Source organism: Podarcis liolepis (assembly GCF_965112155.1).
Source record: "Podarcis liolepis genome assembly, chromosome: 13".
NCBI lineage: Eukaryota > Metazoa > Chordata > Lepidosauria > Squamata > Lacertidae > Podarcis > Podarcis liolepis.
The window spans coordinates 26,507,939-26,534,682 of record NC_139573.1 but is presented as its reverse complement, the minus strand read 5'-3'; the positions used below and the strand labels follow the sequence as shown (position 1 = coordinate 26,534,682).

General features: G+C 40.6%; 3 protein-coding genes and 1 pseudogene across 4 annotated transcripts; all 4 read left to right on the top strand.

Moving 5' to 3' along the window:
* Positions 1 to 1,072: 1,072 nt before the first annotated feature.
* Positions 1,073 to 1,938, top strand: LOC310691102 (olfactory receptor 11H6-like; annotated as a pseudogene). Its single transcript has one exon. The product of its transcript is annotated as an olfactory receptor 11H6-like (transcript).
* Positions 1,939 to 6,677: 4,739 nt separating this feature from the next.
* Positions 6,678 to 7,634, top strand: LOC310691658 (olfactory receptor 2AP1-like; the record flags this gene model as incomplete). The annotated part of the gene is made up of 1 exon (XM_083471518.1): positions 6,678 to 7,634. One exon carries the CDS (start codon positions 6,678 to 6,680, stop codon positions 7,632 to 7,634), a length of 957 nt encoding a protein of 318 aa, XP_083327644.1.
* A 10,250-nt stretch (positions 7,635 to 17,884) lies between these two features.
* On the top strand, positions 17,885 to 18,817 carry LOC310691079 (olfactory receptor 13H1-like; the record flags this gene model as incomplete). Its single annotated transcript, XM_083470678.1, has 1 exon — positions 17,885 to 18,817. The coding sequence occupies one exon, from the start codon at positions 17,885 to 17,887 to the stop codon at positions 18,815 to 18,817; it is 933 nt and encodes a 310-aa protein (XP_083326804.1).
* Positions 18,818 to 24,836: 6,019 nt separating this feature from the next.
* Positions 24,837 to 25,803, top strand: LOC310691075 (olfactory receptor 13H1-like; the record flags this gene model as incomplete). The annotated part of the gene is made up of 1 exon (XM_083470675.1): positions 24,837 to 25,803. One exon carries the CDS (start codon positions 24,837 to 24,839, stop codon positions 25,767 to 25,769), a length of 933 nt encoding a protein of 310 aa, XP_083326801.1. The 3' UTR covers positions 25,770 to 25,803.
* Between the last annotated feature and the right edge of the window lie 941 nt (positions 25,804 to 26,744).

The following is a 26,744-nucleotide window of genomic DNA, read 5'->3' as shown; positions in this document are numbered from 1 at the left end:
CTATGATTTCTTATGAGTCTGCAACTTATAATTTCCATGCAGAAAGTTAGCTAGTGTGGCCAAGGGTCCTAGTTTACATAGGTCCATCAGGACACTCTGGTTCAAGGCTTAAGAATAAATGACTGTAAGAAGGGAGGATGGGAACTTTGAAGTAGCCCATGAGCACTTAGCTTCCAGAAAGTGGACCGTACAGAGATACTGGCCACCTATTGATTCTTTCTCCATTCCTTTCAAAATTACATAGAAATTAGATTATGCAGTTTTAATGGAAATTTAGCCCCCCTTCTGTTCTCTTCTTTAGTGCTACTTCACTGGCTACCTTAATAGACACCAGTAAAAGAATGCAAAAGCAGCAATGCTACCCTGATTTGGATTCACCTATGCAAAATGCCCTCTGTGCAGCCCATTCTTAAAGTGGACTTTCTTTCCCTCGCTGACCTGCATCATTTCTCATCATTGACTATGCTGGTGGAAGGAGGGGGGAGCTGATAAGAATTAGAGTCCAACAACATCTGAAGAACAGACAATGGTTGCTTCGGATTTAGAACACTAGAAATATCACAGCAGGTTCTTTTCCCCAGGCCAACATGTACACATTGCACTATTTGGATTATTGTTTTCACTACTGTAATATACCTAAAATGTGATTGGCTGAATTACATATCCTAAGCATGATTCCAAAGTGTAATACAGTGGTACCTCGGGTTACATACGCTTCAGGTTACAGACTCCGCTAACCCAGAAATAGTACCTCGGGTTAAGAACTTTGCTTCAGGATGAGAACAGAAATTGTGCTCCGGAGGCACGGCAGCAGCGGGAGGCCCCATTAGCTAAAGTGGTCTTCAGGTTAAGTACAGTTTCAGGTTAAGAACAGACCTCTAGAATGAATTAAGTTCTTAACCCGAGGTAGCACTGTCTAATTCAATAGAGCTTATACCCTAATAAGTGTGTACAGCAATGCAACCATAATTAAATATACACTCATACTTTCATATCTTTGAGCATATGCTGAATTAAAACAACAAATGAATCAAATAGTTCAGCCTAAATATTTCTTAATTTTTATTGCAAGATGAACTTAGATGTTAACTCAGAAGAGGAAAACCAAACAGCTCCTGTGGCATTCATCCTCTTGGACTTTAATAGTGAGGACTTACAGACATTGTTTTCCATACTTTTTCTTCCTATCTACCTTGTGACCATGGCTGGAAACATTCTCATTATTATTCTAGTAGTCCTCAATCAGCATCTTCACACACCCATGTATTTCTTCCTGGGAAACCTGTCATGCCTGGAGACTTGCTACAGCTCAACCATCATGCCAAGGATGCTGGTCAGTTTTCTGACTGGGGACAGAACCATTTCTATTAATGGATGCTTTGCCCAGCTGTATTTCTTTGGTTATCTTGCAACTACAGAATGCTATTTTCTAGCAGTGATGTCTTACGATCTCTATTTAGCAATTTGCAAACCATTGCATTACGCATTGCTGATGAATAGCAGAATCTGCATCATGCTAATCACTGCATCATGGATCAGTGGATCACTGAGTATCAGTCTTATACTATTTTTGGTATCTCAACTAAGATTCTGTGGACCAAATGAAATCAGTCATTTCTGCCTTCCTTTCTAATAACACTTACATCTTATGCTTTCATCATCAACAGCATTTTAAGAATTGCATCCACCACTGGTAAACAAAAGGCATTCTCTACATGCTCCTCTCACTTAACTGTGGTTGCTTGCTTCTATGGCTCCCTGATGATAGTCTATGTCTTACCAAACATGAATTCATTGAGCGACTTGAAGAAACTCTTTTCTCTGTTCTACACTTTGCTCACCCCACTAGTCAACCCCCTTGTATACAGTTTGAGGAACAAAGAAGTGAAGGAGGCCATAAAGAAAACACTCTTTAAAATGTTCAATAGAATTTATTAAAATTCAGAAGAAAAACCAGGATAACTCTTTTACCTCTAAAGGGTGGGAAACAAGGTGGAAACCTCTCCCCCCCCCCCCATGATGTTGATGTTTTAAGCTATTGAATAAAGAAATAAATCGTAATGCATTTTGTCAATGTTTGTTTCAGAGGCAAGGTCCAGAAATCAGTCTGTTTTGCAATCATATATGTAGACTTCCTGTTTGTGTTTAAAGGTAAAGGTACCCCTGCCCGTACAGGCCAGTCGTGTCCAACTCTAGGGTTGTGCGCTCATCTCACTTAAGAGGCTGGGAGCCAGCGCTGTCCGGAGACACTTCTGGGTCACGTGGCCAGCGTGACGAAGCTGCTCTGGAGAGCCAGCACCAGTGCAGCGCACGGAAACGCCATTTACCTTTCCACTATAAAGCGGTCCCTATTTATCTACTTGCACTTAGGGGTGCTTTCGAACTGCTAGGTGGGCAGGAGCTGGGACCGAACGGCGGGAGCTCACCCCGCTGCGGGGATTCGAACCACCGACCATACGATCGGCAAGTCCTAGGCACTGAGGTTTTACCCACAGCGCCACCCGCGTCCTACGTGTTTGTGTTTAAGTTGACAGAAATTCAAATTCTAACACAACTATCAGAAAACTTGTCAGCTACATTATATATTTTTTTTGTTTAGAAGCTTTCTATTCAAATCAGCATTCCACTGCCCACATTCATGGGATTGGTGAGCCTTTCAATTTTAGTTTATTTACTTTTCTCATCACCACTACCACCCCACTCTTATATTCAGGTCTCCACCTCTCCACATTCATTTTTTTAAAAAAATGACAAAATTTTATCTGCATTTTATTAATTTCTCCTAGTACTCCCATTTTGTATGTGATCTGTCCTCTCCCCAGGAATGTTGCTACATCATACACATCTTAAGAAGCCATTCCATCATCTCCTTATAATAATTCTCATAAGGAAATGAAATGGGATTGCTTGCAGAACAGTAATTGGATAGGAAAGGCAACTTCAGAATTGTTTCTATGCCCACCCTTGACAAAAACTGGAGCTAGTTTGTCTTGTTACCAGCACATGGTTATCACTATTCTGATTAGAACATCTAGATCAGACTTTCATAACATAGGACTCCAGATGCTGATGGACATCATCCTTTGCTAGCAGGACCAGACATCAGGGATGACTGGAGTTGTAGTCCAACAACATCTGGGGACCCAAGACTGAGAAAAGCTGATATTGACAGAGTGGTACTCTCCCTGCTGCCAGACATTTGAAACATACAAAAGGACAAAACAAATGAACATATATCAGCTAAAATCCTGAATCCTAGTCCAGATGGTGCAATGATTTCTCCAGGGCTCTTGGTCTGAGGAAATCTACAAAGGATTTCTCAGAATGAGGAAAACTCATTAATCATTGTGGAGTCCTTGGTTTCCCATATGATTTTGATAGGTTTTTTGTTTTTGTTTTTTTACTCTTGCATACTCCTTTCCCAGTGAGACTTTTCAGATGCAGTGATAGATTTAGATGGTTATATAAGGCATAAATTGGTTATATGCAGCAATGGCTGCACAGTTCAAGCAGAGACAATAATCTTTTCATTATTACAGAGGATTGCCAAATTTTCATGAAATACATGATAGAATATACATTCAAAAGATAGAGTGCACTGAAGACCAGCAGAAAGTGCATTTATTTCCGTTCTTTTACAAGTACTTTGCATTCTAAGATGAAGCAAAACCAACTCTTCAGCCATCTAGTGTGTTGTGGCTTTAAGGTAAGAACACCTTGAAAGGAGCACTTTAGCATGAATTCAGTGATCTGGTCCAGAATATGAATGAAGTTGTTGGACATAGTTTCATGCCCATTTAAATTTCTATGTATTTAGCTTCTAGTTTGAGTTAAAAGATGTAAAAATGAAGATTTAAAATGGCATAAGTCAATCTATTCTCTCTTGGACTAGGAGTCAAATGACCAAAAACCAAATGGCTGTTAAGTTTGAAGAGAGACACATCAATGGAATTGCATTCGTGTCTTTTAAGCATGTCAGCTAGGACTTTTGTGTTCTATATCTGATTCCATATACTTAGTGGCCCCTTAAGAAATTGATCTGCCAACTTGGACTCTTTATTTCCCTCCCTTCCTTATGGGAAAATGAAATACTCTGAGGCACACTGATACATTGAACTAGCATTGCCTACTGCATTATGTTCAAACTAGGAGGGGGAAATCACACCTTGAGGTAGTGGGATGGAGCAGTTGATACAGAGGGTGTGATGATAGAGCAACCACTGTGTAAGTGATTTTTATTGTTGCTCAGAAGTGGTGAACTTCTCTCCCTACAGATGCTGCTTGGCTACAAGTCCATGTGGAAGGCGACAGTTTCCCCACCCTTGACTTACATCTGGACAGCCATAGGTTCCCCATTATTGATCACATGGTTCCGGTTGTGGCACTGATGGCCTCCACAGTTGCCTCCCAGTGTCTTAAGGTAAAATGTAACTCAGCTATGTTGTAATAGGCTTTTCAAGTCTGAAACATTATGGAAATGATACAAGACTTTGTTGAATCCTGTGCTTCTTCCATCCTTTCTTTGGTTTTATTTTTGCTGTCCTCTCAGTGAATGGGGTATATTTTGTTGTTGTTGCTTGTTTATCTGATTTTTAATTTATATATTTTATATTGCTTTTCACAAAATGTTTCACAGTAATGTACAACAATGTTAAATAATAAATGCTTAGGCAAACAGGAATGTCTTTGACTACTAGTAAAACACATCTCTGACAGTACCACCACAAGGAACAACCTTTTCCTGATTTACACATGATAAATCAATTGTTCTCCATATGCATTCTTTTTGCTTGGCTCACTGGCTCCAGACATTGTAAGGATCTGATTTTGTGGAGAATTAAGCCCTCTTTATCTGCCACCATCTTCTTGGGTGGCAGTCAGTCTCTTCTCTCTCTTCCATATCCAATAGACTTATGTATGTATTTACAAGGCCCAAGCCTCATAAACTCCCCCTGGCCTGAGATTTAGATAGGGACCCTCTTTATTGACCTTCTGGCATGTGACAAAACACTTTCTTATATCAGCAAGCTTTTTGATGATTTTGAAATGATTCTTCTATTTTATATAGTTTACTTTTTGAAATAGTATGTACTACTTAGCAATATTAATGATAAAGTGGATGAGGGTGGTGCTGTGGTATAAACCACTGAGCCTCTTGGGCTTGCCGATCAGAAAGCAGGCAGTTCAAATCCACACAACGGGGTGAGCTTCTGTTCCTCTGTCCCAGCTCCTGCCTACCTAGCAGTTTGAAAGCATGCCAGTGCAAGTGGATAAATAGGTACCGCTGTGGTGGGAAGGGAAACGGCATTTCCGTCATTCTGGCTTCCATCACAGTGTTCCATTGCACCAGAAGCAGTTTAGTCATGCTGGCCACATGACCTGGAAAGCTGTCTGTGGACAAACTCCAGCTCCCTCGGCCTTAAAGCGAGATGAGCACTGCAACCCCAGATGCCTTTGACTGGACTTAATTATCCTTTACCTTTACCTAAAGTGGTATGAAAATATTTTTCATATTTTTCGCTCTATAAGATGCACCCAACCATAAGACACACCTCATTTTTAGAGGAGGAAAACAAGGAAAAAAAATTCTGAATCATGTTGTACTAAACTATTTAATAAACAACCGAAGGGTTTCATCAGGATACCCTGAACCTTGAAGATATTTATATCAGCGCCCCGCCCCACACTCATCCAAGGAAGCGGCTAGGTAGGAGATCAGGACAGACAAAAGGAAGAACTTTGCACAATGTATGGTTAAAAGACAGAACTTGCTACAAGACTGAGTGACAGCTACTAACTTGGGTGACTTCAAAAGGGGATTAGACAAGGGGCGCTGCACAGCTCTCCCTCTCTGCGCAGCGCCTCTCCAGCAAAGCGAAGTCAGAACAGCAAAGGGATCACTGCTTTCGCTGTGCGGCGATCCCACTTGCTGTTCTGGCTTCAGCGAAAGCTGCACAGCCTACATTCGCTCCATAAGATGCACACACATTTCCCCTTACTTTTTAGGAGGCAAAAAGTGTGTCTTATAGAGCGAAAAATACGGTACCTTAAACAAAGTGTTCATGTTTCTAAAAAAAATATATTAGTAGAGATGTGTGGTGAAATAAATCATTGCAAACATTTTGGGGGGTAAGATGGGCTCAACATAAGGAAATGTGCTTGATTTTTTTTGTTCAACAGAATCTTCCAACATCACTACTAGGGAATAAGTGTGTGAGCTCCTGAGAGACTAAACTGAATGAGCTTTATTGTAACTAAAGCAAAACAAATAGACCAATGAAAACCAGGAATTTGGAATCTGTGGCCATCATGAATAAATGTCGAATCCCAGATGGACAGCCGCAGGATCCCCACATCTGTTGCACCCATTTCTTTCACATACACACATTATTTTATTGTTATACTGAATTTTGCAACATATTCTTGCAAAAGATTTCTTGTTTAATTTTTCCTAGTTAATACTGGATATACTCACAAAACAAAAATAGAACCTTTGAAATAAAGGGGGGAAAGTTGGTCACGAGACACAGAATGTTGTGGTGGTTAGTGTAAGAGTGCAGCTGTACTCCTTGGAGTTAAAGCGATATATTTATATCAGTCTGCTCTAAGTCATAAACTAATCTTCTGAGGATCCTAAAACAAATATTCATGCCTAATTGCTATCTATTATTCCTTAGATGCACTTGACTGTCAATGAGAAAGAAGAAAATCAGACAGCTCCTGTAGCATTTATTCTCTTAGATTTTAACAATGATGACCTACAGATGTTATTTTCCATACTGTTCCTAACTATCTACATTGTAACCATGGCTGGGAACATCCTCATTATTATTTTAGTGGTTACTGATCAACACCTTCACACACCCATGTATTTCTTCCTGGGAAACCTGTCCTGCCTGGAAACCTGCTACAGCTCAACCATCATGCCAAGGATGCTGGTCAGTTTTCTGACTGGAGACAGAACTATTTCTATTAAAGGGTGCTTTACACAGCTTTATTTCTTTGGGTCTCTTGCAGCTGCAGAATGTTACTTACTAGCAGTGATGTCATATGATCGCTATTTAGCAATATGCAGACCACTGCATTACACAATACTTATGAATGACAGAATCTGCATTCTGCTGATTGTTGGGCCATGGATCATTGCGTGTCTGGCAGTGAGTCCAATAATATTCTTCATGTCTCAACTGAATTTCTGTGGACCCAACAAAATCAACCATTTCTTCTGTGATTTCACCCCCATGGTAAGACTCTCCTGTAATGAGACTGATTTGATTGAAACTACAACCTTCATACTTTCCTCCATAGGTACTCTGGCACCCTTTGTCATAACTGTGTCATCTTATGTTTACATTATCAAAAACATTTTAAGAATCCCATCCACCACTGGTAAACAAAAGGCATTCTCTACATGTTCCTCTCACTTGACTGTGGTTGCTTGCTTCTATGGCTCCCTGATGATAGTCTATGTCTTACCAAACATGAGTTCACTGAGTGACTTGAAGAAATTCTTTTCTCTTTTCTACACTTTGCTCACCCCACTAGTCAATCCCCTTGTGTACAGCTTGAGGAACAAAGAGGTAAAGGAAGCAATTAAAAAAACATGCAAGATGCTTCAAAGGCATTATTATTAAGGAAAAACTTTCTGCCTTCAGAATGTGAAAGCTTTATGCTGACTAATAAAGGAAGTGATATTAATGCATGTTGTTAAATCATAATTTTAGAGGCAGGATCCTGGACAATTGTCTGCTTTGTAGCTCTTGTTGACACTCAAGTTGGAAAGACATTAAACACTGACACAACTATCAGGAGGCATTCTTCCAACCACAATATATGCCTTAGACCATTTGGTCAACCCCTTATATGCAGTTTGAAGAACAATAGCATAAAGCACATACCAAGAAAAAAAGTGTTCAAGGTGTTTCATAGAATTCATTGAAATATAGGGAGAAATGGGGGAAACTGCATAATAAGAAATCAAGTAGATACCATTCTATATCCTCAGTATGAATGTTTCTGGTGTCTGGTGTCTAATAAAGAAACTTTTTATATATTTTGTATTGGTCTACACTTTGGACACAGGACTCTGGAAAGTAGTCTCTTTTTAATTGTTATTTAGTTAAGCTTCCTGTTGGCATTCAAACAAAGGGGCAAAAGATTCCTGCACTGCAGGGGGCTGGATTAGATGACCATCCAACATTAGGTCCCCTTCCAACTTTATATTTCTGTGTTTCTATTGTTCTAAGTACCAGCCACATTGGCTATTCATTTTTTAAAACTAAAGCGGGGGGACTTTTTTCATAAATGCCAGATGTTTCTTCATGGGCATCTCTCAAATCCAGCAGGCAAGGGGCTTTATTAGAGTTCAGGGAGACCTTCCAGGAACTGGAGGAGGGTATGAAGCAAGACAAGTGAAGGGTATGACCTGGACGGAAAGTGTGCCTGGAGCTTAGAGAGTAAACATGGCCTGAGGTTCCTCACCCTGCTTTAAAAGAATATATTCTAGCCTGCACTTTCCCCCCTAAAAAAATGTTTTGGGGTACTCTCATTTTGACTCAAGAAAAGCACCATTTTATAGTTCAAATCAAGGGAAATAAATACAGTAAATGGACAAAAGTACAGTGGATCCTTTAGTTACATACTGCTCTGGATACATAACTTTCGGGTTACGAATGCGGCAAACCTGGAAGTGTATACTTAAGGGTTTCGCCGTGCACGCATGCGCAGAAGTGGCGCCTCTGCCTATGGACTTTTCGGGTTGCAGACAGAGCCCCGGAACAAATTTAATTCGTATCCAGAGGGTCCACTCTACAAAGATTCACAAAATGTTTAGGGGTATGCGTACCCCTGCGTACCCCTAGAAAAAAGCACTGATTATAGCACACAGTAAAAGTTCATATATCAGCCATCAAATGATGGTTTAACAAATATTTACAAATAAATTACCTCCCTGTGTATCCATTTCAATGTTAATTAATTTTGCAGAGGCCTGTTTTGCAGGGGCCAGAAAACATTGCAAAGAGTCTTTAGGCACTCAAAAGACAGTTAATGAAGTGAGGATTGACTCATCTCAAAGCTAGGTATGATGAAGAAGTTCGTTAAAAGCAAGCAGAAGAATGAGCAAGGCTCCAGACATGACATGTTTCCCAGGAATTGATAACATGCATTACACTATAATGTGTTAATTTATTGATCAGTGCGTGACATGCTAATTGATCCCATACCCCCTCTGCATCACATTCTGACAATACCTGTGGAACATCCACATACCTCTCAGACTCACACTGTGCGAAACTTACCCACGCACCTGTGGCCTGATACCTTTCAGGTGGAATACCCTTCGTTGTGCGACTGGATCGCCTGGGCACAAACTCAGATGCTTCCCCTGACTCACCATCACCAGCAGGTGTGTCCTCAGCATCACGGGATTCCCCCTCTGACTTAAATCGACTTCGAATCCTCTCCATGACACTCACCGGAGAACTAGGCTCACTCTTGACCTCTCTTTTAACAACTTGTGGAGATGCCCCACCCTGCTCCAGACCTTGGTCAGTGACCTGATCGTCATCAGCAGACTCAGCCTCTCCTTCCTCCTCCTCAGAACCTTCCTGTTCTGAATCAGAAAGACATTCTGAAAGAACATCACGCTTGACAGGAGTCTTTGACCTTTCATCCTGTTCGTAGAACTCAGCGTGTTTGCTGATCAGCAACTTACTCTGATCACCTGATGGGAACGCAAACCTCCATGCACGCGCTGCTGGCTCATACCCACAGAAGATCATTTTCCGGAACTTGGATCCATCTGGCCCTTGCAAAGCCTCAGGCACCGGCACAGATGCATGCGAACCAAACCTGTGCAGAAAATGAATCTGGGGTTTCCTGCCATGCAACAAACCAAACGGTGTGTCACCTACCATTGAATTGTAGGTACGATTCCAGGTGAAGCTCACATACCTGATTGCCTCCAGCCAAAACTTTGGTGGCAACCCAGAATCTTTCAGCAACACCTTTGCAGTTCTGACCAGAGCCTCACACCTGAGCTCTGCCACCCCCCTCTGATTGGGTGAAGTCACTGTGTGACATATCCCTTTCTTGTAAACTGAGCTCCTCTGTCACTAGTGACAGCTTGCACTTTGGTGGAGAACCTTCGTTCCACCTCCTCAATCCAACCTTTGATCAGTTGAGCTGCATCTTCCTTGGATTTAAGACCGTGTGTCCAGGTATTCTGCGTAAAGTTATCCTGCATCGTCAGCAGAAACCTGGCCCCTCCCAGACTTGGTTCCTTTACGGGACCCAACAGATCTATGTGAACCAGTTCAAAAGGTTTTGTGGTTACCCTCTCCACCTTTGGGTAACTGCACCCTTTTACCTTTGCATGTCTGCATGCTTCACAACTTATGGCACATCCACATTCTACAATGTGACAACCTTTGGCGACCTCAGGCAGCGTCTGTAGTTCTTCTAAAGAACCATGAGCTGTCCTAGTATGCCAAACATGGGCACATGACACATGAGCGGGAATTATAGCACGCAGGGCTTGTGCTTTCTCAACCTTCCCCTCACCCTCCAGAGATGTTTTAAGAATGAAGAGATCATTCTGCCCCTTTTTAACTTTGGCAAGCATCCTCCCTCCTTTGGAGATTGTGCAGACATCATCCTCAAAACAAACCTTAAACCCCCTTTTTAACAAATAAGGTACAGACAAAAGACAGTGGTGTATCCCTGGAACGGTACAACACTCCAACTTCTCCTGCAAAATAGAAAAAGAAACATTTACAGCATTAGTCACATTTCTTTTCTGTCCATTTGCAAAAAGTACAGTTTTTCCGTCCGGAACTGCTTTGCAATTCCACATCTCGACAGCAGGGGTCTCTGGAATCATATTGCAATTAGCCGCAGAGTCTATCACAAAACAAAACTCAGAAGCTTTCTCACAGCTGTTCTGAAACAATGCCAGACTGGCCGTTATTTGATAAGTCTCCTCCTGGTGTTTGTCACGTCCACCTGACTCAGTCCCACGCCTGGTTGTTTTTCCAGACTGGTTGCCATGGAAACCCGACTGGTTCCCATGAGAGTTGACCTTGACAACATCCTGCCTTGCCTCTCTGCTCCGGTGAGGGCAATTTCGACGCACGTGGTCAGCTGACTTGCAAATGTAGCAACAACGAACTTCAGTGGAAAAACACTGCCCGGGGCTCCTTTCAGCTGGCTTGGCCCTCCTTCTTCCGGAAAAGCACTCATTGCCAGATCCGCCCCCTCTGAACACCACTCCAGCACGCACAGTGGAAAACTTTTTAAACTTGCCTTTGGAATTCTTCGCCCCCCGACTTGCTCACTAGCACTCCTTGAGGCTAAATCATCAGGAACAGGGGCTCCAGCCATCTCTAGGCTTTCAGCTTTCATCTGCCCTTGGCCCCCTGCTGAGTCTTCACACAGACGTTTCAGCACTCGCCAGGCCTCACACGCAGATTCAACGCTTTCCAGGTGATGCTGCAATTTAGCATGAACACCTGCCCTCAACATGCAGACCTCAGCTCTCACAGCTTTCTCTCTCTGCATTTTCTCCTCCAGAGAAACAGATTGCAGCGTCTCTGCATCTCTGTCATCTCTGTCCACCAGTTCCACTGGTTCTCTCTGGGAAATGTCCCAAATTTCCGTGGCTAAAAACCACGCTCTCACCCTTCTTGCCCAGGTATTCCACGCTTGGGCGGTGAGTTCTTCAAGCTGTTCAAACGGAGCTTGAAACACCTCCTGGCCATCTGCCATGTTCTCCCGTTCTCCCCAGATGCCCCAAGCTGTACTCACAAATCACCAGCTCCTCTGGCGTGGAGAAACGATTCCCTGCTGCTCTCAGCACTGCAGCAGCACAGCACAGCGTCTTTCAGCCAGCTTGCTTGCTTCAGAGACAGGCCTCTGCTTCCTTGAGCCAAACTGCCTCAGAACGCAGACTTCAAAGCTCTCCGACAGCCTTCAACGACAGCTTTACAAGCGGTAATTAAGGCTCCATAACCTGTTAATTTATTGATCAGTGCGTGACATGCTAATTGATTTACAGCAGTCCGGCGCGCTTCCAGTCAGCTGCTCAATCTGCTTCTTCCAGTCACACCTAGCAGAGTAACACACAGCAGTAAAAGCTGTCACGTAGCTTCACGTAGCTTCAGACAAATACACAGAGCACCATAATGTCCATTTACAGCTCTTTATTTCATCATTTCTCAGAAAACTCCAGGACTTCTCGCAGCCATGACAAACTGCGTCCTTCTCTCTCAAAAACCGGGAGGAACAGTCAGCAAAACTCCTCCCAGCTTCCAAAGCTGACGTCAGAATGCTGAGGCATCATGGGAACAACTTAACCTGTTAAGTTCCGACTCCCATATAATGTATTCACTGTCTTGATTGTAACAACCTGGGTTGAGTGGCGATCTCAGTGCTGGTAGATGGATTTGCAACTTGCAAAATAAAGGAAAAGTGGAAAAAATATACAAAATCATATAGAGCTCTGATTTACTGGCAGGGATTATTTTTCTAGTGAATTTCTTCATAGCTCTTGACCTCAGGGGGGGAAAACTACAGAGAATTTGCAATCATTAAGGTAACCCACTGATCAGGGGGGAGTTGGTGATGTCCCAAATGATTTTGAAATGTTTCTTCCATTTATCAGTGAGACTTTTCAGGTGCATTAGATAACATTATATATAAGATATATTTGGCAATGGATGACATTAACCAAGAAGAGACATTCATATTTTCAATATAAACACAGAATTGTCAAACATGCAAGGACATTTTCTAGATGGATGTTTTGAGGGATTGTCAGTAATAGGATGACATTCCCAGAACTTTATGGGATTCATCATCTAATGTGTTCTGATGTTAAGGTAAGGATCCATGGAAATAAAGCTTTTAGCACCAATCTGGAGCTCTGCTACACAATCCAAATAAAGTGCTTAGGATTTTGTAATATCCATTTAGTTCAATGCATTAATGTGTCAGTTTAATGTAAAAGATCTGAAAATGAGTATGAAAATATAATAGGCCAATCCAGTCTCTTGTACACTGGAATCATGTAATGAGGGATCTATCACCCACAACTGCTAAGGCAGAGCTGAAAGAGTTGTCATTGTAGAGGGACATGTTATTTTTTGGCTTGTCAGCAGCCCACTTAGTGGACTTAAGATTTAGGACTTGCCATTTCACACCTGACCCCATTCATAGTGGCCCTAAAAGCAATCTAGCTGTTATTTGTTCTGCAAACCCTAAAATATGCCTGTTGGAGTCCCCTATGTCTCTTCATTGATATAATGCATTTTGTTCTGAACTCATGTATACAAAAGAAAAATCTAATTATGTTATCCAGATATCATCACTTAAATAACTTCTTTTTGGATTCTACATTTTAGATTGATATATCTATGGTAACATGACAGCTTTCAGTCTTTTAAGATTGTAATCCTATAAACACTATGTTTGAAAGCAAGCCACACTAAGTTCAGTAGGATGTACATCTTAGTAGACAGGATTTCTAGTCAAATACTTGTGACTATAAATTTTGTTCCTCCTCTTTGCCATGGAAGGATGAGCTGGCTAGTAACTTCCTGAGTTCCTGAGAGAACTTCAGTATCTGTAAAACAGGCCTAGGAAAATGATCAAGCTACAGATTTTTACTGGAACAACAATTTTTTTGAAAAATAATAATACTGCAACCAGATTTTGGACTCTAGCTCTCACTATACATTGTCATCATGGTCAATAGTCAAGATTAATGGTACTTGTAGTCCAATAACATAAGTAGAGCCATAGTGGCCAATCACTGTTAGAAACTTTAGAAAAGAACTTACATGTAAAGCATTCTTAGTTTCATAACATAGTTAAAAAGAGTTATGGTGGGTTTGCTTAACTTTCATAGACATACACCAGAAACCATTGCTGGATTTTTTAAATCAATGGGGCTTAAGTTAGTCTTGAAATCCAGAATGGAGTAGTGATTAGAACATCATGCTTGGGGAAATCCAGTTTCAAATGGGATCAATGTTAGACTGGAAGAAAGAATGAAAGAAGTCTTTTCAAACAGGTATGTGTCAGAACAAGCAAGCTTCAGCAGTGGAGAAAAATCACAAAAGAAATGATCGATTTCATTGGGCCCACAGAAGGTCAAGCTTATCATCAGCAACACTGTAATTAAGGTTATCAGAAAGCCACTGATCCAAGAGCTAGCAGCCAGCCAAACACACATGTTGCTGTTCATAACAGTTGTGTAGTGGAGAGGGTTGCATATGGCGATATAACGGTCATAAGACATCACTGATAGGAGAAGGCATTCAGTGCCACCCAGTGATCAAAAGTAAGAAATTGGTAGCAAGTGTAACCATGTAGAAGATCAAAAACAAAGCAAACAGGAAGGGCTGCATTTCAGGGGTATCTGAGAATCCGAGTAGCAAAAATTCAGTGACTGAGGTCCCATTCCATGAGGTTAGGTATGCCATGTGGAGTTAATCTAGTGAAGGGGTAGGCGATGGCCACACCTTGCACTTCCATACACCAACAACCTATTCCAATGCCTAACCGCCAAATACCGAGAAAGTTGTGACGATTGCTAGGAGGTAGACGAAAAAAACCAAAAGGCCAGTGCCAATTTGCCAATTGGAAAAAGAAGAGATCGGAAGTGCAATGGTAGGGAGAGCTGGTGCGGCCGCATTTGACCGGCTAAACCACGCCCCCAAGCTGTCACCCGATTGGGTGTTCTTCTGGGAGGCGTGGCGTGCCAGCGATGGAGCAGGGCAGGGGCCAGAACGCCCCCTGCATAACGCGGGAAACTGTTCACGCTCACAATCCCTCCCCTCCTGGAGGAGGAGAGGCTTTATCCTCCTAGTTAATGTTGTCCCCTTTACATGCTCCTTTCTCTCACTCTCTCACACACTTGCCTCAACCATAATTTGTCTAAGCCTAATATCCTTCCTTGGAGTTTTACTCCAATTCAGGTAAGAAATGGGAAACACCTCATTCACAATATCATAATCTCCTTCAGTTGTGGGCAGACAGCTGGATGGGGAGGGGGTGAACAGAAATGGTAAGTGTGGATTAGCCCTTAGACCAGCCTTTCTAAACCTGTGGGTCCCCAGATGTTTTGGACTACAACTCCCATCATCCCTGAGCTCTGGCCTTGCTAGCTAGGGGTGATGGGAGTTGTAGTCCAACAACATCTGGGGACCCACAGGTTGAGAAAGGCTGCCTTAGACTAAAGGCCTGTTGTGACCTGAATTTCTTCCTTTTCTTTTTTAACTTCCAAGTCACACTAACTGATAACATGCCCTTCTTTACACTATGATTCTATCATGATCCAGGCGCTCTTGGAGGAGACAAATTTTCTAGATCAATTTCAATTAGGATGTGGCCTGGCTTTGACACAGAAACCTCCCTGGTTGACCTCTGTCGGGAGACAGGTGCAATGTATCCCTGTTAATCCTTCTTGAATCAGTGGCTTTCAGTACCATCAAACACTGTGTTCCTTTTGAGAGGCTATCCAAATTGGGGGTGGGTGACCATGCTTTCTAATGGTTCTGTTCCTACTTGGATGGTCATCTTCAGCAGGTGATTTAAAAAAAAAATTGCACCAAGGAGCCTTCAATGTTGGGTTCCTCATGGTTCATTGCCGTCGCCCATGTTGCTTAATATCTGCAGCATATGAAGCTGCTGGGTGGAGTCATCCAGAGTTTTGGAGTGTGTTGATGACACGCAGCTCTATTTTTCCTCTACATCTACAGGTGGGGCAGTGGATAGGCTGGACAGGTGTCTGGAAGAGAACCAATAAACTGAAAATCAATCTAGATAAGACAGAGACACTATTAGTGGGTGGTTCTCTAGACAAGATGCATGGGAGGTTGCCTGCTCTTGAGGTGGTTACACTTCCTCTTAGGTAACAGGTACATAGCTTGGGTTTGCTCCTGGATCCTTTACTATCACCTGAGGCTTTGGTGGTATGGAGGTCCTTCTATCAGCTTTAGCTCTATGGACAAGGATAGCCTAACATTTGTGCTTTATGCTCTGTAAACCTCTAGGTTGGATTACTATAATGCGTTATAAATGGGTCTGCCTCTGAATTCAGTTCAGAAACTTCAGCTGGTGTAAAATCTGATGGCCAGGTTGCTCATTAGAACAAGATGGTTTAAGCTTTCCGCCAAATTGCACTGGCTGCCAATTAGTTTCTGGGCCCAGTTAAGAGTGCAATGCTGATGTAGTATATTTTACATGGCTCAGGACTTCAATATCTTTAGGACCTCTTGTCCCCATACAAACTGACCCAGATCCTGTGCTTTTCATCTGAGGCCCTTTCTATGTCCCTGCTCCTCGAGAGGTTTTGAGGATGACAACACAAGAATGGGCCTTTTCTGTGATGGCTCCCCATCTGTGGAATGCTCCCTCAGAGAGAATCACATGGAGCCATCATTACATGTCTTTGGGCACCAGGCAAAAGCATTTCTATTAACCCCCATTCTTTAAATATTCTATGGCCCCTTAAATGGGGGCTGTTATTATGATTATTTTATTATGTTGATGTGTATATTATGCTATATCTTATGTTTTTCTTATTATGTGGCATCCCTAGAAGTGCTGAATCACTGATGCTCCCGGGATTATGCCACCACTGAGAATTATGGAGAAAGCGGTTTTAAAATATTGCCCATCTAATTGAGCTAACTAAAACACTTAGACTTCTCTTACAGTTCCAAGTTTTCATGGGAACAAAATAGTAATCTATGCCTCCTGAAATGTTTCTACTATATCTAGAGCATTGCATACATAAAGATGCTATCCTGTGCTGTTTTAGCGCGTTATTTTTCAAAGATTCATGTAACATGAATCCTTCTTCATATTCCATATTTTTATTTTTTTGAACAGTCAACTGACAACTTGCTCTTTATTGTACACTGGAACGATTTCAGTCTTTCTCATCCGATACACTGAAGGCTTACTAGAATTTCAGTACAGTTTGAAGAGTCCTGCATCTCAGTTTAATACCAAATGCTGACAACGGACATTCAGGAAGTTTGGAAAGACCAAAGCACTGAAAGGTATTAGATTTTTATATACTTTGCCATGTTAGTTTTATTGTCATTACCCCACCTTAACAAATGATTGCAGTTAAAGAAACATTTGGAGAATTTTGATGTCGAACTCTGACTGTTCCTCCAATCTGATCTGGTTCATTTGTATTGCTTAGAAGAATGCATAATGTGTGTGCGGTCGGGGGGAGAAGAAGCACTACAGCTTCTTCTACTTAGCTATATCTTTTGCAGCCCTGTATTTTGCTCAGTGTGCTGAATCAGAAGGATGGCCAAGAAAAAATTGCATTTATTTTGAAATTCAGAAAGGAGAAAATGTCACCCTTGCTTCTCTAAATGGTTTATCCATGAAAATGAGCATGTTTGTTTCACAGTTATTTAAATGTAGGACACAAAATTCTTAAATTATGTGTAATAGTGAAGTTGCTCTATTAGAGAGAGTCTAAGTTTCTGAGTTTTATTTTTGTAATTGATCATGGGGGAAGTTATTCTGATTTCATTGTTTATTTCATTTTTGCTCATCTATTTCTTGCCAAAAGGGATCCTCTAGGCTCACCCCACCCCATGCTCAGTGCAAGAATCTTCAACACAGAAACTGTCAAACTGTTTGAATTTCTCCAAAGCAAGTGTGCAACACCCTTTCCTTAGATTTGCTGATAGCTGATAATGAACCAATAGAAACTAATCAGTAATCTGTTCTCATTATTACAGTATCATACCTTCCCAAACCTTCTAGCAAAATACCATGCAAATATTACAAAATGAGGTCCCTTTCTCTTTCTTTCTTTTTTGTATGTCATTGCAGATAATATTTGAATCTGGATATGAGAGAAGAAAATGAGACTGAATTGACTGAGTTTATCCTCATTGGCTTTTCTGGACGACCAAAGACAAGGATGGGACTCATCGTTTTCCTGATTGTTGTATATGCTATCACTGTAGTGGGAAATTTTATTATAATCTTGGTGACCACAACTGATCCTCGGCTTCACAATCCCATGTATTTTTTCCTCAGTAACCTGTCCTTCCTTGACATTTCCTATGCATCTTCTTCCATCCCACAAGCCATTGCAAATCTTCTGGTGGACAAACCCACCATGTCCTTTGCCATGTGTTACTTCCAAATGAGTAGTGGTTCCTACTTAGCAGTGACTGAATGCTTCCTGTTGGCTGTCATGGCTTATGACAGACTTATAGCCATTTCCAGCCCACTGCATTACATGCTAATCATGAACAAGAGACTGTGCATTCAGTTAGCAGCTGGGACATGGTCAATTGGCTTATTTTTAGGGGCTATTCCCATTTATGCCATTCCAGCTCGCTTTTGTGGGAAAAATTTGGTTAATCATTTCACATGTGAAGTCAAAGCAGTTATGAAGCTGGTTTGCTCAGATACTTCCTTGGGCCAGCTGGTTATGTTCTTCACTGGGAGTGTCACTTTGCTTGGTCCCTTTAGCTTTATCCTTTTCTCGTATTTGCGCATAATTGTGGCAATTCTAAGAATCCACTCAGCAGGGGGCAGGATGAAGGCTTTCTCCACATGTGCTTCCCACTTGATTGTAGTATCCATATTCTATGGCACCTTCATGTTCTCATATCTCCGCCCCCAAACTAAGACCACAAAAGATGTAGACAAGATAATTTCTCTCTTCTATGGAATGGTGACTCCCATGTTAAACCCATTAATCTACACTCTCAGAAATCAGGAAGTTATAGGGGCCTTGAGAAGACTTGTGGGAAAGAAAGTAGATTCATGAAAAAGATACCTTGATCATATTGAGGATTGAAATATTTCTGTGCCTCTTGATGTTATTGCTTCTGTTATTATCACAACCTTAACAGCTACTGAATACATTTGAAACTAGGAAAGCTGAATGTGTTGTGTATAATGGAAATAAAGGCTCCTTGAAAATCTAACTGATATGCTAAAGGTAAATTTCTCCTCTCTTTCAGATGCAGCTAGGTGGAATGATTGTCAGTTGAAACCAAGGAAAGGAGACAGTTGGTTTCAGCTGAATTGCTGGAGTGTACTTTAATGTCTGCCATTTCCCTCAGATGCAGCCAGCTTGTAAAACAGGCTACAATGTAGCTGCTGAACAGGGATAGAAAAACCTCTGTATCTCCTGTTATAATAATGCCAGGTCCTTTCATTTTCCATATGTTCATCTAGTGTAGGGGTAGCCAACATGGTGGCCCCCAGATGTTTTGGACTACACCTACTATCATCGCTGACCAGTGACCATATTGACAGGGGTCAGGGATGGACAAATCTGTAGATGTGGTTGTCATTTTTTTCCTGTCTTAAGTTCAGGTCTCTGCATTTCTACATCACTTTCTGTTGTTTTATTATTTCTAATAAATCCATGAAAATTTATTAGCATTTTATTTTTCTTATAGAATTGTACATATGTAGAATTTTATTCAAAGAGCTTTTTGTATTTGTTTTCTTATTATTCTTATTCTTATTTTGACAAAGAAACAATCATAAATAAATAGGAATAAAAATGTGAACTCCACCACGGAGACCATTCCATTGTAACTATCCAACCTCCAAAAATTTCAACACCTCTTGCAATGGTTTGACCCCTTTCCATTTTAACAGTACATATTCTACAAACATTTCCCATATCTCCTCGAAATCATTTCTCCTGCATATTCCCCATTTTATCTTAATGGCACATATTAATTTATCATTAATAGCTATATCACACACCTCTTTATACCATTCTTTAATTTTATATTCTGCTTGCTACTTCCCAGCTATCATAATTCATACAGCTGTCAATAAATTTGTGAGCAAGTCCTTCATAGCCTGTGAACTTTCCACCCCATCGTAAACTGATAATCATGCTACCTCTGGACTTTTGGTCAGCTTTAACCCAGTTATTTCTCCTAAAACATATGTACAATTTTTCATTAACATTTAGTGCAAATTTCTCCTAATAAATTCATTTGCTATACAATTTTCACTAAGGTACACATTTTTGCAAGCAATTTTGCAAATGTAATGCATTTTGTATTAATATATGCAGTTTTATGCTCAGTTTAATATATGCATTTTGTTTGCATTGAGACCTATGTCACAAAATTCAGATGAATGAGAATTTTGAGAGATACAAAACTGGAATTAGGCAAGTAACACTATGGGGAGCTTATTCACTTTCGGGTAATGACAGGGGGTGGGTCGACTGACTTTTTCTTTTTTGACAAAACACTTATATGATGGGTTAATATGCCTTGTCTTATCAAAATCTTCTTCCATAAACTGTATTTCACCTATCTAAAACTATTGCATCATTAATAGGAGTATTAGTGTCAGCATTATTTATAACCCAGACTTGAAACAAATACAAGTATAGTTCTATGAATATATTTTTTCCCTAAAAAAAATGGATGAGAACCTCAATAACAGTGGCATGAGTTTACTGCTCAAGTATTCCCAATTTGCCTTTTTTGAGATTTGAACATCTGTTAGGTCCCATCATGTACCCTGATATTCTTCCAAGTCAAAGTAAGAAACTATGAAGCAGAGTACGGTTAATTTCCTGCAGAAAGACATTTTCCCACTAGAGCCCAACAGCACTAATTAGGTCTTAACTTTGAATCCCATCAGGGAAAATGTAGCATTCCAAGAAACTTAAGAATTGCTTCATAATGTAGTTGTTGCTTCAGTGGGAAAATATATTAAGGCTATTTTCTTCTTTAAATGTATTCAGGGAAGTGGTCATCAGAAATGGCCTTCTGCAGTTCAGATATCTTTCTCAAGCTGAACCAAAGCCCCCTTCAAAGTCTGACTGAGATTTGATCATTTTCAGCTTTCCCTCTTGCTGATTTCTGCCAGGTCCCATTTATTCAATAGTAGTGGAGAGGCTAGGAGGAAAATTTTAGGAGAGGAGGCAGGTGACAGTGGATAGCAAGCCTCCAAGGTTGTATTGTACCATCATAGACACAGGGATATGTTGTCATTGCTGCTGCTAACATATGATTTAGGCACCAAACTAACAGGTTTTCCAAATGTAACCCCTGTAAGCATGGGACTTCCAGCGACCCATGTTTTTAATTCTGCTTGCAGACACACCCCAATGCACTGCTGTCATAGCAGCCCCAATTCAAAAAGAAGGGGCTGCATATTCCGATGCTGGAAGCCCACAGGCCTGATTAGCCTTTCTCATCACTCTGGTAAACTGGTGCCTAGCTAAATGAGTTCCATCACTGTGATTAAGGAATGGGCCAGCTCCAGGAGCCCTGAGTTGCAGAAACCTCCTGGTTTCCTTGACCAGGCAGAGACCCCTCTGTGCTGTCAAAAGCAAATATTGATTTGCTGAAAAATGAAATAGTGGCAGACTGAATTCTTAATGTCTTGGCTGGCCGCCCCAGGTGGAACAAATGCACGAGATAATGACAAACTTAGATCTGTAGTTGGTGGAAGACCCGAGGCAATGGCCAATGTCTTCACATGAAAGGCTATAAAATCAGTCCAAGCTTTCTTGTAGGACCTGAGTAGAGGGGGCGAAGGAGGCGACTACTCCCTGTGTCAATATATGCTTCCAAGGTTCCAGAGGTGGTCTTCAAAAGGCTTGGGCAGCCATCGTGCTTCTTGTGCCAATAATCTGAAGCAGTATATCTGAAATTGAGACTGTGCAACAGCAATTTCATTAGACATCCCAGGGATAAATTTGGCGGAAAATACAATGCTAAATTTTAAACAATGCAGGACAAAGGCCCGCAGAAGGCATCTAACCCTGTGGGAACACGATGACTGCTTTGCCAATACACTCAAAATGATTGGCCAAGAGGCCTGGGATGATCGTGGTACCACCTTGGTGTGAGGATATTACTCCACCCACACCAGGGTGGGGAGAACTGGGTTGATGGCCTTCCCGCAACCAGGGCCATATTTTAAGATGATCCCACTAACCCCTAAAAATAAGCCACTTGATTATGTCCCAGCTGCTAACTGAATGCACAATCTCTTGTTCATGTTTAACATGTAATGCAGTGAGTCTGGAAAGGGCTATGAGTCTGTCATAAGCCATGACAGGCAACAGGAAGCATTCAGTTGTACATAAGTAGACACCCCTGCTCATTTGCAAGTAATACGTCACAAAGGACATGGTGTCATAAGAATCCACTCAGCAGGGGGCAGGATGAAGGCTTTCTCCACATGTTGCTTCCCACTTGACTGTAGTATCCATATTCTATGGCACCTTCATGCTCTCATATCTCCACCGCCAACCTAAGACCACAATGGATGTAGACAAGATAATTTCTATTTTCTATGGAGTAATGACTCCCATGTTAAACCCATTAATCTACACTCTCAGAAATCAGGAAGTTATGGGGGCCTTGAGAAGACTTGTGTGGAGGAAAGTGGATTCATGAAAAAGATACCTTGATCATATTGAGGACTGAAATATTTTTTGTGCCCCTTGCTCTTACTACTTCTATTTTTATCACAACCTTAACAGCTACTGAATACATTTGAAACTAGGAAAGCTGAATGTGATGTGTTAAGATGGAAATAAAGGCTCCTTGAAAATCTAACTGATATGCTAAATATAAAATTCTCCTCTCTTTCAGATGCAGCTAGGTGGAATGATTGTCAATTGAAACTAAGGATAGGAGGCAAACAGTGATAGTCACACACAAGTTTTCAAGCAAAACAAGCAAATTTTCCCAGTATCATTTGAAAAGATAAAAACGCCATCTAACTACAGTGAAATGATGGAACTGATCCTGAATGAATGCTTCTTTATTAATCAGTATAAGAATTTGCTAATGGATGCGCTGGGAAGAGGCACTAAAAATGAAGGGCAACAATGGATCCTTCTGGATAATGCAGCAAGGATCACACAGTCTAATTAATAATTGGGCCCAATTCAGAGACCAATGCTGAGGTAATATGTCTTACATGGCTCAGGACTTCAGTATCTTAAGGAACTCTTCTCCCCATACAAACTGACCTAGATCCTACACTTGTCATCTGAGGCTCTTCTCTATGTCCCCGCTCGTCGAGAGGTTCTGAGGATGACAACACAAGAATGGGCCTTTTCTGTGGTGGCTCCCCATCTGTGGAATGCTCCCCCAGAGAGACTCACATGGAGCCATCATTACATGTCTTTAGGCACCAGGCAAAAGCATTTCTATTAACCCCCATTCTTTAAATAATCTATGGCCTGTTAAATGGGAAGGCGGCTGTTATTATGATTATTTTATTATTACGATGTGTATATTATGCTATATCTTATGTTTTTCTTATTATGTGGCATCCCCAGGAGTGCTGAATCACTGATGCTCCTGGGATTATGCCGCCACTGGGAATTATGGAGAAAGTGGTTTTAAAATATTGCCCATCTAATTGAGCTAACTAAAACACTTAGACCTCTCTTTCAGTTCCAAGTTTTCATGGGAACAAAATAGCAATCTATGCCTCCTGAAATGTTTCTACGATATCTAGAGCATTGCATACATAAAGATGCTATCCTGTGCTGTTTTAGTGCGTTATTTTTCAGAGATTCATGTAACATGAATCCTTCTTCATATTCCTTTTTTTGTTTTTTTGAATAGTGAACTGACAACTTGCTTTTTATTGTCCACTGGAACGATTTCAGTCTTTCTCATCTCATACACTGAAGGCTTACTAGAATTCCTGTACAGTTTGAAGAATCCTCCATCTCAGTTTAATACCAAATGCTGACAAAGGACATTCAGGAAGTGTGGAAAAACCAAGGCACTGAAAGGTATTAGTTGTTTATATGTTATTTTCATTGTCACTACCCCATCTTATAGCAGTTAAAAAGGCATTTGGGGAGTTTTGATCTGGAACTCTGACTTTTCCTCCAATCTGGATCATTTGTATTGCTTAGAAGAATGCATAATGTGTGTGGGGTCGGGGGGAGAAGAAGCACTACAGCTTCTTCTACTTAGCTATATCTTTTGCAGCCCTGTATTTTGCTCAGTGTGCTGAATCAGAAGGATGGTCAAGAATACAGGAGCTTTCAAGAAACAATTGCATTTATTTTGAAATTCAGAAAGGAGAAAATGTCACCCTTGCTTCTCTAAATGTTTTATCTATGAAAATGAGCATATGTGTTATGCACTAAAAAGCTATGTCAAAAGTGACAAAATAAATAAATTTGTTTGTAATGCAAATATAACTACAAAATATTCAATTTTAAGTCAATATTTCTGCAAAAATATTGGATCTTGAAACATAATTGTAGAAATACAGCAGGATATAATGCTGCTGGATTAAACTTCATAATATTAAAAAGTTGGATTTTTATGTAAATTGTTTCACAGGTATTTCAATGTAGGACACAAATTTCTTAAATTATGTGTGAAATTGAAGTTGCTCAATTAGAGAGATAATTTCAAAGTCTAAGTTTCTGAGTTTTATTTTTGTAATTGATCATAGTGGAAGCTATTCTGATTTCATTGTTTATTTCATTTTTGCTCATCTATTTCTTGCCAAAAGGGATCCTCTAGGCTCACCCCACCCCATGCTCAGTGCAAGAATCTTCAACACAGAAAGGGTTTGAATCGCTCCAAAGCAAGCAGTGTGCAAATCATTTCCTTAGATTTGCTAATAGCTCATAATAAACAAAAGAGAAGCTTTAATAGATTTTTGAAACTAATCATTAATATGTTCTCATTATTACAGTACCATACCTTCCCAAACCTTCTAGCAAAATACCATGCAAATATTACAAAATGAGGTCCCTTTCTCTTTCTTTCTTTTTTGTATATCATTGCAGATAATATTTGAATCAGGATATGAGAGAAGAAAATGAGACTGAATTGACTGAGTTTGTCCTCATTGGCTATTCTGGTCGGCCAAAGACAAGGATGGGACTCATCGTTTTCCTGATTGTTGTATATGCTATCACTGTAGTGGGAAATTTTATTATAATCTTGGTGACCACAACTGATCCTCGGCTTCACAATCCCATGTATTTTTTCCTCAGTAACCTGTCCTTCCTTGACATTTGCTATGCATCTTCTTCCATCCCACAGTCCATTGCAAACCTTCTGGTGGATAAACCCACCACGTCCTTTGCCATGTGTTACTTCCAAATGAGTGGTGGTGCCTACTTAGCAGTGACCGAATGCTTCCTTTTGGCTGTCATGGCTTATGACAGGCTTATAGCCATTTCCAGCCCACTGCATTACATGCTAATCATGAACAAGAGATTGTGCATTCAGTTAGCAGCTGGGACGTGGTCAATTGGCTTATTTTTAGGCGTTATTCCCATTTATGCCATACCAGCTCGCTTTTGTGGGAAAAATATGATTGATTATTTGACATGTGAAGTCAAAGCAGTTATGAAGCTGGTTTGTTCAGATACTTCCTTGAGCCAGCTGGTTATGTTCTTCACTGGGAGTGTCACTTTGCTTGGTCCCTTTAGCTTTATCCTTTTCTCGTATTTGCGCATAATTGTGGCAATTCTAAGAATCCACTCAGCAGGGGGCAGGATGAAGGCTTTCTCCACATGTGCTTCCCACTTGACTGTAGTATCCATATTCTATGGCACCTTCATGTTCTCATATCTCCGCCCCCAAACTAAGACCACAAAGGATGTAGACAAGATAATTTCTATTTTCTATGGAGTTATGACTCCCATGTTAAACCCATTAATCTACACTCTCAGAAATCAGGAAGTTATAGGGGCCTTCAGAAGACTTGTGGGAAAGAAAGTGGATTCATGAAAAAGATACCTTGATCATATTGAGGATTGAAATATTTCCTGTGCATCTTGATGTTATTGCTTCTCTTATTATCACAACCTTAACAGCTACTGAATTCATTTGAAACTGGTAAATCTGAATATTTTGTGTTAAAATGGAAATAAAGGCTCCCTGAAAATATAACTGATATGCTAAAGATAAGTTTATTGTTTTAAAAGTAGCTTCTTTCGTGTCAAAGCAAGTAATTCCTAACAGTGTTTAAATCTACCGTTGGAGATTAAATCTAAGGAAGTCATGTACATGCACAATACAAAAGTTCCTTCCAGTAGCACCTTAAAGACCAACTAAGTTAGTTCTTGGTATGAGCTTTCGTGTGCATGCACACTATTGTATTGTGTATTGTGCATGCACAATACAAACCAACTTAATACAAAATGCACTGTTGTACGATTAGAATTTCTGCATTAGCATATAAACAGTTGAAATGGTGTTGATTAAAGTGACTACAATTTTCTAAATGTTGTAGAGAACGTAAATTACAAAATACCAGGCTGTAGAAATACCAGCCTGTAAAGCCCAAATGTATTTGCTTTCCACTTATTCTCTATTTCCTAGTCCCTTTGTATTTGGTTGTATTTAGTTGTATCCAATGCTAGACCAACTTAGAGAAGACCCATTGAAGTCAATGGACATAATTAACTTAGGCTAATTACTGGTAATTGTAATCATTAAAAAGGTTAATCAAACACAATAGATGAGAGAAAAATGAGCAAATTCAGATACCAAAGGTTAAATTGTATTCACAACTGGTCCTATAGTGACTTACTGTAATTGGCACAGGGGAGATAAATATTGGAGAAAAGGAGCTAAAATGGCAGTTACTGATTCCAGCTAAGCAGATGGACTTCTTTCTCTCTCTTTTTTGTCCTTTCCCCTCCCTCTGGTTTCAACCCGAGGAAAATATCTGCACATAAAAACAGGAAAGGAGGAGTGAAA